Source organism: Silurus aristotelis (genome assembly GCF_946808225.1).
Source record: "Silurus aristotelis genome assembly, chromosome: 19".
Taxonomy (NCBI): domain Eukaryota; kingdom Metazoa; phylum Chordata; class Actinopteri; order Siluriformes; family Siluridae; genus Silurus; species Silurus aristotelis.
In genome coordinates this window covers 4,559,774-4,574,697 of record NC_139592.1, presented here as the reverse complement: position 1 = coordinate 4,574,697, position 14,924 = coordinate 4,559,774, and the positions used below count along the sequence as shown (strand labels likewise).

General features: G+C 37.5%; 1 protein-coding gene across 2 annotated transcripts in view; it reads right to left on the bottom strand.

The window, feature by feature from the left end:
- Window positions 1-2,457: 2,457 nt before the first annotated feature.
- The window catches only part of cpne9 (copine family member IX), a 49,662-nt gene continuing 37,195 nt past the window's right edge, over window positions 2,458-14,924 (bottom strand). For both annotated transcript variants that reach the window (XM_083520961.1, XM_083520960.1), the window contains 13 exons: window positions 12,731-12,834; window positions 12,385-12,489; window positions 11,918-11,959; window positions 10,522-10,597; window positions 10,341-10,394; window positions 10,191-10,252; window positions 9,043-9,089; window positions 8,686-8,867; window positions 7,505-7,632; window positions 6,245-6,347; window positions 6,079-6,136; window positions 4,618-4,691; window positions 2,458-3,852 (listed from right to left, as the gene is read on the bottom strand). In XM_083520961.1, coding sequence (XP_083377087.1) covers window positions 3,670-3,852; window positions 4,618-4,691; window positions 6,079-6,136; window positions 6,245-6,347; window positions 7,505-7,632; window positions 8,686-8,867; window positions 9,043-9,089; window positions 10,191-10,252; window positions 10,341-10,394; window positions 10,522-10,597; window positions 11,918-11,959; window positions 12,385-12,489; window positions 12,731-12,834 — 1,218 coding nt within the window. In that variant the 3' untranslated portion in view covers window positions 2,458-3,669. The remainder of the gene's footprint in view (window positions 3,853-4,617; window positions 4,692-6,078; window positions 6,137-6,244; window positions 6,348-7,504; window positions 7,633-8,685; window positions 8,868-9,042; window positions 9,090-10,190; window positions 10,253-10,340; window positions 10,395-10,521; window positions 10,598-11,917; window positions 11,960-12,384; window positions 12,490-12,730; window positions 12,835-14,924) is intronic.

The following is a 14,924-nucleotide window of genomic DNA, read 5'->3' as shown; positions in this document are numbered from 1 at the left end:
AATGTGTGTGTGTGTGTATATATATATATAAATGGTGCGCTTAATAACTATTTTCAGTACAGTGCCAATATTCCAACATGTAAGACAGGAGTAAGACAGAGTACATGTGTGTAAATGAGAGGAAGGGCAGTGGAGAAGAGGTGGAGAAGGTGGAGGAGTTTAGGTACCTGGGGTCAACAGTGTAAAGTAATGGAGAGTGTGTTAGAGAAGTGAAGAAAAGAGTGCAAGCAGGGTGGAGTGGGTGGAGAAGAGCGATAGCAGGAGTGATTTGTGATAGAAGAGTATCTGTGAGAGTGAAAGGGAAAGTTTATAGGACTGTGGTGAGACCTGAGATGATGTATGGATTAGAGACAGTGGCATTGAGAAAAAGACAGGAGGTGGAGCTGGAGGTTTTCATTGGGAGTGATGAGGATGGACAGGATTAGAAATGAGTTTATTAGAGGGACAACGCATGTAGGACGTTTTGGAGACAAAGGGTGAGAAGCCTGATTGAGATGGTTTGGACAAGGAACAAGGAGTATATCAGTAGGAGAATGCTGATTATGGAGCCACCAGGAGGAAGGAAGAGAGGAATAAGGTTTATGGATGTGGTGAGGGAAGACTGGTTTAAAAGAGACAGAGTGGTATGGAGACTGATGATCCGCTGTGGCGACCCCTAATGGGCGCAGCCGAAAGAAGTAGAAGAAGGAGAAAAAGCCATTATTTCAACATGTGCTAATGGCTAATACAGTGTGCTGTCACATCATAATACAGACAATTTAGCGTTATATGCTTCTCTTCCAAACACTGCTAATATTCTTAGGACAAACACTCGTCCTTCATTGGTGTTGTGTTGTTCAAGTTTATTTGTGTAGCGTTTTCCACAATGGACATGGTGTCTCAAAGCATTCTTACAAAACGTGTATGTGCAACCAATCTGTCCCATTTTACACATTTTGCCTTTTTACTTCCCTTGACCATAGTACAGCTTTGGTTCCTCTCATGTGTCATAGTTTATTTTGTAAAAAAAGATAAATATCTACTTTATGCCAATGTCAATTATTTCCTGATTATTTGTTTTTGGCTTTTTATTTATTTTATTTTTTATAAATAATGTATTAAAATTGGGACTTATGTGTGTTATGAGAGTGTTCTAAATAGATACTGCTTTACTAACAATTTAACTATTATTATAATGTTTCTGCAATTGGTTTACTTTTAATCAACAAAGTATAAATCCTGAAAAAATGAAAGCTCTGATAAACTTCTAAAGCCTCATTTTCAGATCTCAGATAAAAATCTTCTGACGACATTTACGTCATACATGCTTTATTAAAAAAAAAGTAGTAAGACACTGATGGTAATGGAAAAAACGAACCTGAATCACATCCTAACACTAAGCTAGATATAAAGGGTTTATATATTTCCCTTTTTTTTTTCTTTTTTCTTTTTTACATGTGACTACAATGTTCACCACAAGATGTCGCACAAGCACAAAAAAACTTGTATAAATAGAATTGTTTAGGCTGTATGTTGTCTCACTGTATGAGATTGAACCATGCAACATTTGATTTGGTTGGGAAATGAGAAAACGTTCAGGAATATAAGAGCGGGTTGTGCAGACATATTCATGCAAAATGCTGTGTAATTACTGCGTTTTATAATACAATATAATACCATATACCTTTTCAATACAATGCAAGTATTTCAACATGTCCTGAGTTAAAGGCTGATTCAGTGTGTCTCATCCATGAACCATTATTAACATAATATTCTCAACTCCCAAACACTAATCCCTCTGTGGTGTTGTGTTTTGTATGTACAACCAATCGGGCCCTTTTGTTTTTAAAAATAAGTGCCTGCCTCAAGGAAAATTGAAGGTATACATTAATGGTTCTAATAAATCATTATTTTCATGCCAATACTGTTAAATACTGTTCCTTATTTCATAAGTAACAAAAGTGTAAGTTTTTTTTTTATAGAGTCATGCATATCACAGAACCTTTTTTTTGCTTTTAGCGAACTCTGTCTATGTTATAAGAACTACTAAAGATACTGAAGCTACATTTCATTATATACATTATATATCCACTTTTAGTCCTGATTTGCTGTTATAATAACCCTTACTCTTCTGGAAAGATGTTCCACTAAATTTTGTTGAGATTTGTGCTCGTTCAGTCACATGGGTGTAAATACTGATGGAGGTGAGGTGAGGAGGGCTGGGGTGCAGTCAGCATTCAAGTTCATACCAATGGTGATCGATAGGGTTGAGGTCAGAGGTTTATAGCGGAACATCTTCCACTGAAGACGATGTATAGCATATCATCATGGAGCTGGCTTTGTGCGCAGGGGCATCATGCTGGAATAGGTTTGGGTCCCGCTATTTCAACCACACCACATCTACTATCCTATACAATTCTGTTCTTCTAACATTGTGGGAACAGTTTGGGATAGAAGCACAAATGGCTGGAAAAGTTAGGTGTTGCAATACTTTAGTCCATATAGTATAGGTCAACCTAAATATATATATACCTCAGTCTCTAACATACAGTACATGGTACAGTGTAGTGTTGTTATTTATCCAGACAAGGCATACAGAGAAATCAGGTCAATAATATCCCTGTATCATAAGTAATAAATATTGATTATTTTAGTTAAAATAATAATCAGACTGTTTGCTTATTCCTGGTTAGATACCTATTTTTTATGCAACAGTATTTTTCAGTGTAAAATGTTACCATGCCACAAACATGAACAGGTCTTGCATAACTTAAGTTAAACAAATGAAGACATTCGGGTGAAGCTTCTTGCAGACTCCTGCGTCAGCGCTTCTTGACAGTCAGACAGTAAACCGATCTTTTAAGTATTTCTGCCTGGGGGACGTGTTCGGGATTTTGCGCTTGACAGTTTCTCAGTAACATGACATTTTTTTGCCTTGTGAGAAAACAAGAGGCTGATGAGGGAACCACTTTTTATACCTGTTATATCACAAATAACTAACTTGTGCCATGGACATTGCCCAGCGTTAAATTGAACTACATTTGTAACTGAATGTAAAAATTATTGTGAAGACATTCATATTAAGTAAATGTAAGAAAACTCATCAGGGTTATTATGTGCCTTCAAGACTAAACAATGTCCCTAGTTCTTCTTTTTCTCAACAATGCCTGGTTCATTTCTGTTAAAAAAAAAAAACCTTCAGTTAGAAAATGCTGCACTTATTTACACCACTGATTCTTTGTGGACGGGTAAAGGCCGAATGTATACGAGTTTGCAATCTGTTTAAAGAGAAAAAGAAAAACAAAGACAGAGAGTGTGAGAGATGTTACTGTAAGAGTGAACACAGCTGAGGAAGGTTATAGGGAATAAAATAAATAATTGCAAGGTGCTGCACTACATGTTAAAGACATGAAATGTGCATGTGTTAAACCATCCATCTTGGACGTACATCTACAGTTTACAGAGAATTTGAGAGCGATATACAGTGATGTCATACAGCCAATGAAGACAAGACAATACTTATAACCTGAGTAAGTGAAAACCGATGACAAACATGGTGACTATTACCATCAAAGGCTGATGTAACCACATCCAACTAGACTATATTATACAGTTAATATTTCAGTCATAGATGAATGGAAAGTTAGTATATCCATTAACCTGTAGTGTGAACAGGAGCTGGATCTAGGATCAGAGATGTACGTGGATATGTGGTGTAGGGGAGTGGGACAGAGCAGGCCTGGGGTCGATGCCACGACTCTTCATGAAAGACAGGAGCTGCTCTGGGATCTCAGCCAGTACATCCTTGGCCAGACGAGCCATGCTTAACACCTGATTTCCCGAGCGGTCGATGTAGTCCCTGAACGGCACAAACTGAGAGACATAAAACAAGATGCAAGATCAACTAAAACATATATATATATATATATATATATATATATATAGACCAACACAATATTAGGCAGGTAGTCATAATGTTATGGCTGCTCAGTGGCCATCAAGTGTATTACAGCTTATATTGTTTTAAGGTTTCTAGTATATCAAAACTTAATTGGTCATTGGTCTAATGTTATTGCCCTAAAATTACTGTTGTGTGGCGTACATACAGTACATATATTTTTTCTAATCCTAATAAACTGATATGGAGAAGATTTCTGCCAGGAGATGTTTACCATTTATAGATTTAATTCCTACTGCAAATGTTCAGGTTCTCCAACATGAAAAAAAATCCTTAAAACAGATGAGTGATAACATAACCATTAAAGGGTCAAATGCGTAAATGAGGTATGTGTATTGTATAAACGAGGCAATGATGGTCCATTGATACAGTGTAAGATGAAAACACACAAGGGGCTTTGGGGTGAATAACTGTAACTTTTCATTCAGACACAAAATTCCCATTTAACTGTTGCAGTGCCATTTACTGGATACATATTTGATCTATGTGGTTCAGGTCAGATTTAAAAAGATTCGATTTTGTGTGCACACAAAGGCCTTAAAAAATCAGATTTGTGTTACATCAAGGCATTAAATCACATTTGTGACAATTCAGCTGGGGAAGGTGAACATGAAAAATGTTACAGGGTAAATGTGGGTTGAGAAGCAAGAAATCGAAAAAACTGTTGAAGTGATATGCACCTGAACAATGTCCCGTTCTGCATCACGACCCCGGGAGGACACCCGCACCTCATCACCGTCCAACTCCTCCATCGCTGCACAGAGAAGAGCAGGCACAGCTTTTATTTTGGTACCACAAAGCAGTCAACACACTGCCCTGCTGCAGTACATATTAATTTATTATGCATGTATTGCATGCAACACGAACACGAACAAAACCAAACCAGTAAGAAAGCTTCTTGAATATTCTTCTCCCCTACAGGACAAAATAATGTAACAAAAACAGGAGAATATTCAGGAAAAGACGCACAGCAGGAATCTAGAGCAAGGCTTGTCTGGCATACCAGTTTTGAGTGATCATGTGACCAGAGCACAGAGGTACAGAAATATTTTACTTTTCAATAGATGTCTGAATTTTTCCTCTGAGATCATACAAGATACAGTCTTTTCGTCCATATTCTTGTGATAAGGAACAGCCACCTAACAAATAAAGATGATATCCTGCCGTGAACATGTTCAGCAGGTGATGTTTCCTCAGTCACCATGGCTGATAGAGGAAACATCAATCAACAACTTACTTCAATCAACATTTTTGTTGAGGGCAGAAACACAATGTGCTACGTTAGACACTTTCTTGAAAAGAAAAAAGACTAATTTAGTCATCCCCTTCACAGAATTTATATTAATGCACATAACTTAAATCACCTACTTTATAATGTAACATTATTACCTTTTATGGGATTCTGCAGCACTTATCAGAGCTTTCAGTTGCTCTGGTTTTTACACTATATGAACAAAGGTATTGTGACACCTGACTTTTCCAGCCATATATGGTTCTTCACAAACTTTAATACAAAATGGAGGCACACAGTATACAGTATAGGATGTCTTTGGATGTGTAGCATGAAAACTGCCTTTACTTAAACTTCCAGCATGACAATGTGTGAACAAAGCAACTGACCTCATTTCTTCTGAACACCATTGGAATGCTGACTGCATCCTCAACATCAGTACCTGTCTTTACTAACATCCTTGTGGATTAAAGAATCTCTCACAAATCTCCACAAGCACACTCCTAAACCAAGTGGAACATCTTCCCAAAAGAGTGGATGTTAATATAACAGCAAATATGTACTAAATGGCATATTCGAAAAGCACATATTAATCTTTAGGTCTGGTGTCTATAAACCTTTGTCCATACAGTGTATGTACACGAGTTTTTCTTTTCAAAATTGTATTGTGTATTTTTCTCTTCACAATACCATTTAAAAAAAAAAATACTTGTGTACATACACTGTATGGACAAAGGTTTATAGACACCTGATCTAAAGATTAATATGTGCTTTTCGAATATGCCATTTAGTACATATTTGTTGTGACCCCTAATGGGAGAAGCCGAAAGAAAGTTTATTGTGTATTTTTCTCTGGTCTGGTATCTTCTATACCTGAGTAGCTCATAAATTCAAAGTCTTCTACACTCACCATCAAACTCGGCAGGCCCCACTCCAATAATGATGATTGACATGGGCAGGGAGGAAGCCTGTAGAGGGAGAGAGTGAGAGAGAAAGAGAATGAGACAAACAGAGAGAAAACTCAAATTTGGAAGCTGCAGTAAAGGATGATGGAAATAAAAGTGGAAGAGACTTACATTGACCACGGCCTCTTTAGTCTGCACCATGTCGGAGATGACTCCATCTGTGATCATGAGCAACACAAAATACTGCGAGCCGTCCGTTACGCCTGCTGCGGCCCTGTGAAAGGTGGAACAAGCTTTTACACCAGAGACAGAAACAAACGAAACAAACGAAGAAACGCTTTGTATTATCAGTCACGAAGTTCACAGACATTCAACATGATTTTGAAAATTTATAGATTCATTAGCTGATTTTATCTCTATTTCGAATAATATTTTTCAGCCTGTTCTACTGGCACACATCTCAGCATCCTTAGCGTCCCAATTTTGAGGAACTGTGGCTTAAATACAGTTATGGGTGCAACAAACACAAACTATGTTGATTATTTGTTACCGTATTTTCCGGACTATAAGCCGCTACTTTTTTCCCACGCTTTGAACCCCGCGGCTTAAACAACGAAGCGGCTAATTTATGGATTTTTCCTGGGTTTTTCCCGGTTTCACAAGATTCAAGCCAAAAAACTGAGCGACATAACATTAGACCAATGAAATTGCAGAACGGGTTCAGGTGAACCAATTAAACTCTTTATATTAAATCAGATGCGCTCCCACTGAATCAGACTTCACCACATCCTAAATATGGATGAGGTTCCTCTGGTGTTTGACCTGCTGTTTACTCACTAACTCCAGTTGCAACAATAATCATTTAAGCACAGACAGGTTTCTAAAACTCGTGCTTTTTTATTTTTCTTGGCAACAGCGTTACGGGTTAGTCAAAGAAACTTAGAACTGAGCATCAGAAAATAATAAGGACATATTCCTCGATCTTGCACACACGCAGTAATACCGGAAAAATGCTGCGGCAGCCTATTCTCAAAATGCCGCTCTGCTCTTAAAGGAGCCACAACATATTTTACCCGTTACACCATGTAACAGACACTGTCTTTCATTAAAGCTTGTGTAAAGTTCATTAGTTTCAGTGTAGACGGCTTATAGACAGGTGCGGCGTATTTATGTTCAAAATAAAAATCTTTGTAAAATTCAGTGGGTGCGGCTTATATATGGGTGCGCTTAATAGTCCGGAAATTACGGTAATATAATTTTTTTTAGATTAACTAGACAAATATTGTTAATTTTTTTTTTCATCAGGATCCAGATAGAGATTTGAATGTGTGAGTGTTGAGAGATTCTGAAGACTTCAGGCTGAGCTTATTAATAAATAGAGAACAAATAGATAGAAAAAGAAAGGGTGACGTAAGAAAGATTGTCACTTACTCTGCCACCTGGCTGATGACAGGAGCAAAGTTGGTGGGGCCGTAGAGCTGCACCGTTCGCAGACATTCGTAATACGCTTCAAGAACTCCCTCAATTCCCACACAGTTAGCATTCTCGCAGTCTGAGTTCTACAGCAGCATACAAAAAAATTTGGTTAATGTGTTTTATTGACAAGTTCACCATTCATAATAGGAGATAAGAAACCGAATAAAGGTCTAGTTAAAATGATCAACAGTGATTTGTTATTTTAAATTTTTTGTTTGACGTTTTACAGCTTAGCTTCAATTAAGGGGAAATTAAATTGACCAATACAAATAACACTATTTATTTGTTTTTGGATACATGACCATAATATTGGTACGAGTGATTTTTTGAAAATCCCATTACACATTTAGTCTCTATTTGCTGTCATAATAACTCCACTCATCTAAAGAAGGTGTTCTACTAGATTTTGGAGTGAACTTGTGGAGATTTCTGTTGTAGAGGACTAATGTAGAGTGAGGAGACCTGGGGTGCAGTCAGTGTTCCAATTTATCCCACAGATGTTCAGTAAAGTTGAGGTCAGACTTCTATAGAAGGCCACTTGAGATCTTCCATTTAAACCCATGAAAACCATATAGTCATGAAGCTGGCTTTGTGCACAGAGGTAAAGTAATGCTGGAACAGGTTTGGATGTATTAGTTCAAGTGAAGGGAATATTAACTCCTATACACTCGTGTGTCTCCTACTTTGTGCTAAGAGTTTGGGGAGGAGATTCATATGGCTGAAAAAAAGTGAGTTGTCTTTTTTTTGTCCAGTTCAATTAAATGTATTTGAAAAGTTTTTAATTTTTAGATTACAAAACTAAAAAATGACACACATCTCTGTTAGTTAATGTTCACCCTAATAGGATTTTCCAAGCAAACATATGAAAATCAATGAATGATTTAATAAATTATCAGTGAACCACAAACTTTTATTAACAATCAAATAACATGTTCATTATGTAGAATATCGAGATGATGGTTAAATACAAGTTCTCTAATTTTATCAAAGATGTTCTTCATTCTGGCTGAGTAATTGATAGTGAGTGAAATGTTTTAATGTGTAAAACGGCAGCAGTTAAAGCTCATCATCGACAGAATATCATCTTCGACCTGTCTGTATGGTTAAAAGCTCTGTACTTTTCAGGTGCAGCTCACCAGAGGAAAGGCATGTGAGACGTTTCCATCAGGAGGAATTTTTGCCCCAAAGCCATAAGCGGGGAAAAGTTTGTCACTGTCGTAATCCTGAATGATTTCACCAACTGCTTTTAAAGCCATTGCGTAGGCATTCATCTGATACGGACTCATGTAGTGGAGAGATGTGGGCTGGGCTGGGTTACCTGCAATGTGCGTGCGCACACACACACACACACACACACACACACACACACACACACACACACACACACACACACACACACACAGAGTTAGAAACTGCATGTTGCAATACACAGTAGTCAAAACCTGAAGTTATAATACAAATGTCAGAACTAATAATAAGACACAGAAGCTCACCGTTGGAAGCAGTGAAGTCTATGGCAACTGTGAAGTTCAGCTGAGTCCTGTTTTAAAATTTGAACAGATTTCACTCATTGGATTTGGACGTATTGGAATAGTTGAATTAAATCAGATTGATAACTATATGATTAAAATTAGTTTACTATTGAGCCTCATTTATCAATCTTTTTTTAATGTCCAAATGTCATGTCTAAGATTTGTGGATTCACAAACATTTCAAAAGGTTGTTTTTTTTGTCTAATGCACAAAGGAAATTCACTGTATGGACAAAAGAATTGGGACACCTGAAATTTCTAGCCATATGGAACCACAAAATTGGAGGCACACGATTGTATAGGACGTCTTTGGATGCGATAGGATTATATTTTTCCTTTAAATCAACTAGGAGACCCAAAGCTGCTCCAGCATGACAATGCCACTGCGCACAAATCAAGATTATGGTTTCATTATGATGGCTACATCAATCTCACTTAATTTCAAGGACACAAATAATCTAGTGGAACATCTTCCAAGGAAGAGTGGAGATTTTTCTAACAGCTAAATGTGAAATGGGATGTTCAGAAAGCGCAAACAAATGTTATGCTCAGATGTCCACAAACATTTGTCCATATAATGTATAATGTGCAGACTAACCCAATCTCTTATTATTTCTCAGTTTTATGGGTTTTTGTTGGCTCACCTTCTTATAGAGCATCTTTAATTTAAGACAATCATTTTAACATTTGGTTATCATATGATATTCTCGATGGTGCTTTTAGTACCAGACTTAGTGAATTGTGCGAGTCTGTAAGTTACTCAGGCGTTTGCTAAATGCTGTAAACATGATAAAAAAGAATTTTCACAAGGCAGGAAATACAACATACAATAGTGCAGTAATCCATGCTAATGATATGACCTGAAGTAGAGGTTTGCATAAGTTAGCTTTCTTATGTGAATATTTATACATTTAGGAGCACAAGTAGGATGCAAACCTTTTCTCCAAGTTGCAGGATTTTCAATACCAAACTGCATGTGTAAACACTCGTAAAATCGATTTATGAAGAAATCGTTCACATTCAGCTTGATAAATAAGGCCCATTGTACAGAATGACGCAGATGCATAAATATCTGTTTAATTTAAATTGCAGCTCGAACAAAGCTCTCACCCGCCCCTGATGAAGTCCACAAAAGTGTACTCTGATTCTACTTTGAAGGACAAAAGCGTCACCTGGAAAGAAAATGAAAGATTAGATAATAAGTATAATTAAGAAAATTAATTTCTAGCAGAGGGCACTTTGACAGGCCATCCTACTTACTGTGCCAGAGTTGATGTATTTCTTTTTCCTGCCCTTCTTTTTAGGATTGAGGACCTAAAACAAGACACAGCAAAATGCTACAATACCAGAATGACTTCTGCGGGGACTTATTGTTACAATCGGCATCTCAGAAAGGTTAATGACATTGCATTTAGTACAAACGCATGAGCTTTTCACTCACCTCGTAGACGTTAAACTGGCTCTGGCCCCGAGACAGCTCTCTGTAGCTAGTGGTGAACTCGCCAATAAAATCGTGACTGAGAAACAAATTAATTCAATAATTATGATTAAATAATGGATAATTCTCTATCCAGAGATCTATGCAATAATCTGTTAATGAACATTTGCTCTTTAAAAAGAATCAGAATTTGTCACTGGTGGACTTCTCATCAAAATTGTTGGGCCCCCGAGCAAGGCCCTTAACTCTCAACTGCTCAGTTGTAGAAATTAGTTCATTTTAAGTTGCTCTGGATAAGGACGTCTTCCAAATGCCATAAAAGCAAATGTTTTTGGAAAAACATTTTTTTCAGCCAATCAGTCACCACCAGTATGATGTTATCAGTGTGTGTCTATAACACTACTTTCTCTTCAACTGCTTGAAAATTGTTGCAGATATTCAACTGCTAATATATTATTATACAACAACGTTAACATGATAACCCCCTGTCCATGTGTGTCCATCCTGTTTATTCCGAATTCTCTGTTTTCCTCAAATGACCAAAAAATGCCTTAAACTAGTATCCCACCCAGTGTCCCAAGAAGCTACTTTGACCCTTGCCGTTATAAAGCAGTTACTGTGTTACTGAGTAAAAATGTTCTGAATGTTCTTTCTGTTTTCATTTTTCTTTCAAATCCTGCTAGGTTAATTAGCTTGTCTAAATTTCCTATGTGTGTATGTGTGGGTATGGTGACCTAAAACAAAATAGCGTATCATTCGGCGTCATACCTAGTGTTCCTGGGATAGAAGATTATTTCACAATTAATATTGATGTTATGCACCCACTGTATACTCCAAAGAAAAGATAAAAATTCCATCAAAGCATGCATTAACATCGGATTTTGTCAGAATTGCAAGCTTTCGTGCAACAACCAAGGGATAGTCAGGAGACAAAACTAGAAAAGAAAATGGGAAAATTAAAAAAAATTCAAATAACTGCCTCTAAAATACACCATAAAGAATCTCACTGCACCACAAGTTATTTTGTATTGGTCACCGGATTCTATTTGTCCAGCCTTCTGATGTTACACATTTAAAGTCAGTTGCAGCCACAGTGTCATTGATATTTTCAATATTTTAACATTCAATAAATGAACAATTGTAAATAAAATAAATAAATAAAGTGTAGTTCTACTTTACAGTTTGAAAATAAACTGGAAATTCTGGAGAGAACGTGCACGTGCACGTGACTCAGGAATCAGGAGTGTAGGAGGCGTACACACTGATCCCATCAGGTGTGAACGAGTGGTTGAAAGAAATGTTCCAGGAGTGAACATAAGTGATGCTGAAACAGGAACATGTCCTAGCAGAAGAACTCAGGTTCAAACTGTGAGAAACACATTGTCATAAGATACAGTACCTTCCATCTCGGTCCCAGTCGTAGACGTCGACTTTAACTGTTCTGGATTTGGAAAAAAAAATAGATAAATACATTTTATTTGAGAAATAAGATTTTAACGTTTCAATAATGTTCAATATAAGGACAGAGTCAATGTAAAAAGGCATTGTCTTTGTCCAACTGTCTTCCCATTTATTTTTTTCCATCTATCATTGCTGGATTTACACTCGGTGTGGCGGAGACAAAGCTGTCAGATGCCGGCTCATTCTCAGCATGGCTGCATCCGAATCGCACAGCTACACAACACGTGGGCAACGTTTTCAAACTAGCCAAAGTATGGAAAATCTCGGGCTAGCACTTCAGCAAGAGGGCTGAGTGGGTGAGAATATAAATCACCAAGCAGCAAATAGTAACAGCAACAAGAACAGAAAGTGAGAGTTCTGTGTGTGTGTTTGTGTGTGTGTGTGTGTGCATTGTCCAATCCTCACCTGTCATAATCTCCTTTACACAGAGCTCGTACGGGGATGGTGAAGGGCTGCCACACTGGATTCAGAGTGTTTTTGATCACCTCTGTTTTATGGCAGATGGTGAACCTATAACAAAGCGCCATAGCGAGTCAAAGAAATCTGTTCCTAAGAGCTCTGAGAGCAATCAAATTATTACCAGGACATATCATTTGAGTTAAAACTAACAGAACAAAATATAATGAACATTTTCATATGCACCGGTCTACCTTCTCTGTAGGAAATACATTTAAAAGACCATGCTGGAATCATTCATACTGTTCATTTGAAGAAAAGAAAAAAAAAGCATCAGGTCGTAGCTGTTGCTTACGTGCCGTCCTCGTTGCTGCGATAGAACACCAGAAAAGGGTCCGATTTCCCGAAGAAATCTTTTTTATCCAGCTTGTTGGCACAGAGCTGCATGGTGGCAATATCCTGTCGCATGAAAGACCATACAGATCCTTCAATTCAATTCATGTAATCGATAGTCAATAAAACGCGTGCTCGATGTTTGCTTCGCATGCAAGTATTTTTTTGCTTCTGTAACAGATCTACAAGGTTCATGAATCAAATGCACTCACTATACACTGCACAGTGATAATATACGTTCTCCTTAAACATACAAACAAATAAATAAGTAGGGATTCCTTGTGTTTATAAGGTTCCACAGTACATTACAAACATGGTTGTTTCATAGGGTTAAAATATTCAGCTGTGCAATAAACTCAACACCAATGTGCCCCATTTGACATGTGAATTAAAAATAGACTTGACACATGACTACCTAATTTTTTCAAACTGCAGATGTACCAATGTGTCAAGTAAGTGCATGTAAACCATCCATCCAATCTACATATACACATTTTGTATATACATTACTGGTGCAATAGCACACTTCACTTTTATCACAGTCAACACCACACCGATTGTATGAACATTATATGGAGACTGACGATTTGTGGACACCAGTTCATCATGGTGAACTGGGATGTTTGGATGATGTATCCCACCACTCTGACACATTCACTGATAGTGGAGTGGCTGGCCACCTTATATCCCAGAGCTCCCTCATGTCTATGCTGCTTTTTGGTTCTCCCTTTTACTTCTGCTCAGCGGTGCAAAGTGTTTGAGTTAATGTACTTCATTACTATACTTAAATAATCAATTGTCTACTTTCTAGTTTTACTAAATATCAAAGATATAAGCAACTTTTACTGATTCAATATATATATTCAATATCCTTTTTACATTACCAATTACGTTTTGCATACTCTAAGACTTTGGCTCAAGTCATATTGGAATTGGTGACTTTAAACTTGTAGTAACTTTTGCAGTAAGAAATCTATACTTTCACTTAAGTATGATTTTCAGGTACTTTTTACACCCCTGGTTCTACTGTGAGCGACCCTACTTGCACTTTATTCACACTGCACAGTGTTCTTAACTATATATAACTATAAGGATAGCTAATAATCCATGTTACTCTCTACATGTTTCCCCCTCTCCTTCTCTCTCTCTCTCTCTCTCTCTCTCTCTCTCTCTCTCTCTCTTTCAAGCTACACATGTTTCTGAGGTACCAGTGATCCTGTCGCTTTTTCTTTACAAGCCTGCCTGATTCATTCTGACACCTTACTTCTAGACAGAGTTGTCTTCAATTGAAGACTCGCTGCAGCTGAGGGTGGTCCACATGCACAGCCTAATGATCCACGAGATTGCACTGGAGCGTTAAACTCAGGACCCATGAAGATGAATTTGGACTGGAGTTAATATAAACAGTTCACTGCAATGCCTTAGGACTGGAGTTGCGTGAACAGTTTTGCATTTAAATGTCTATGAGTGAATGGCTAATGATACACTAGTGGTGGGTTGAAAAAGCAACGCAATAACAGGAAATAGATTGATGGGCTGAAAACGGCACGCAATGAGAGGAAAAAAATATCGATCATGTCACCGAATAGATTAAAACTAAAGTAACGAGCGTGGTTTTTTAATAAGTGGAAAATTTAATGCAACTGAAGTACTGGAAATGGTTTAAGGCAGACAAAAGATTTTTAACTTGTTAGATACATACAATCTCTTTGCTCCAAAAGTAATTTTAGACACCAAACATGTCTCTGAGGAAGCACTACATTTGGGGCAAAGGGCAAATCTGTGTAAATGCAAATGTTCACACATCTGTTTCTTTATTAACCTTTAGGAAGCACTGGCCGACTAAGACACTGGCCCGAGATGCCTCTTATGAATTCTACAGCGATTTTAGCAATCTTATAAGATAATTACAAATCGCACTGTGTGACATTAATCTAATAAACTTGGGTATGACGGCTGTGTAGACTACGATCATAACACCTATTGAATCGTACTGAACTTGTACAGCTTGCTTGCTTCCCACATGGAAGGAGAAATTCCTTCACTATTTGTTTCCATGCAGTATTCTTCTTGATGCGGTCAGATTACAAGAGGACACGTCAGACAAGCGAGACCTCTGCTCCCACAAATCCCTGACCTTCCTTTCTTATTGGAAT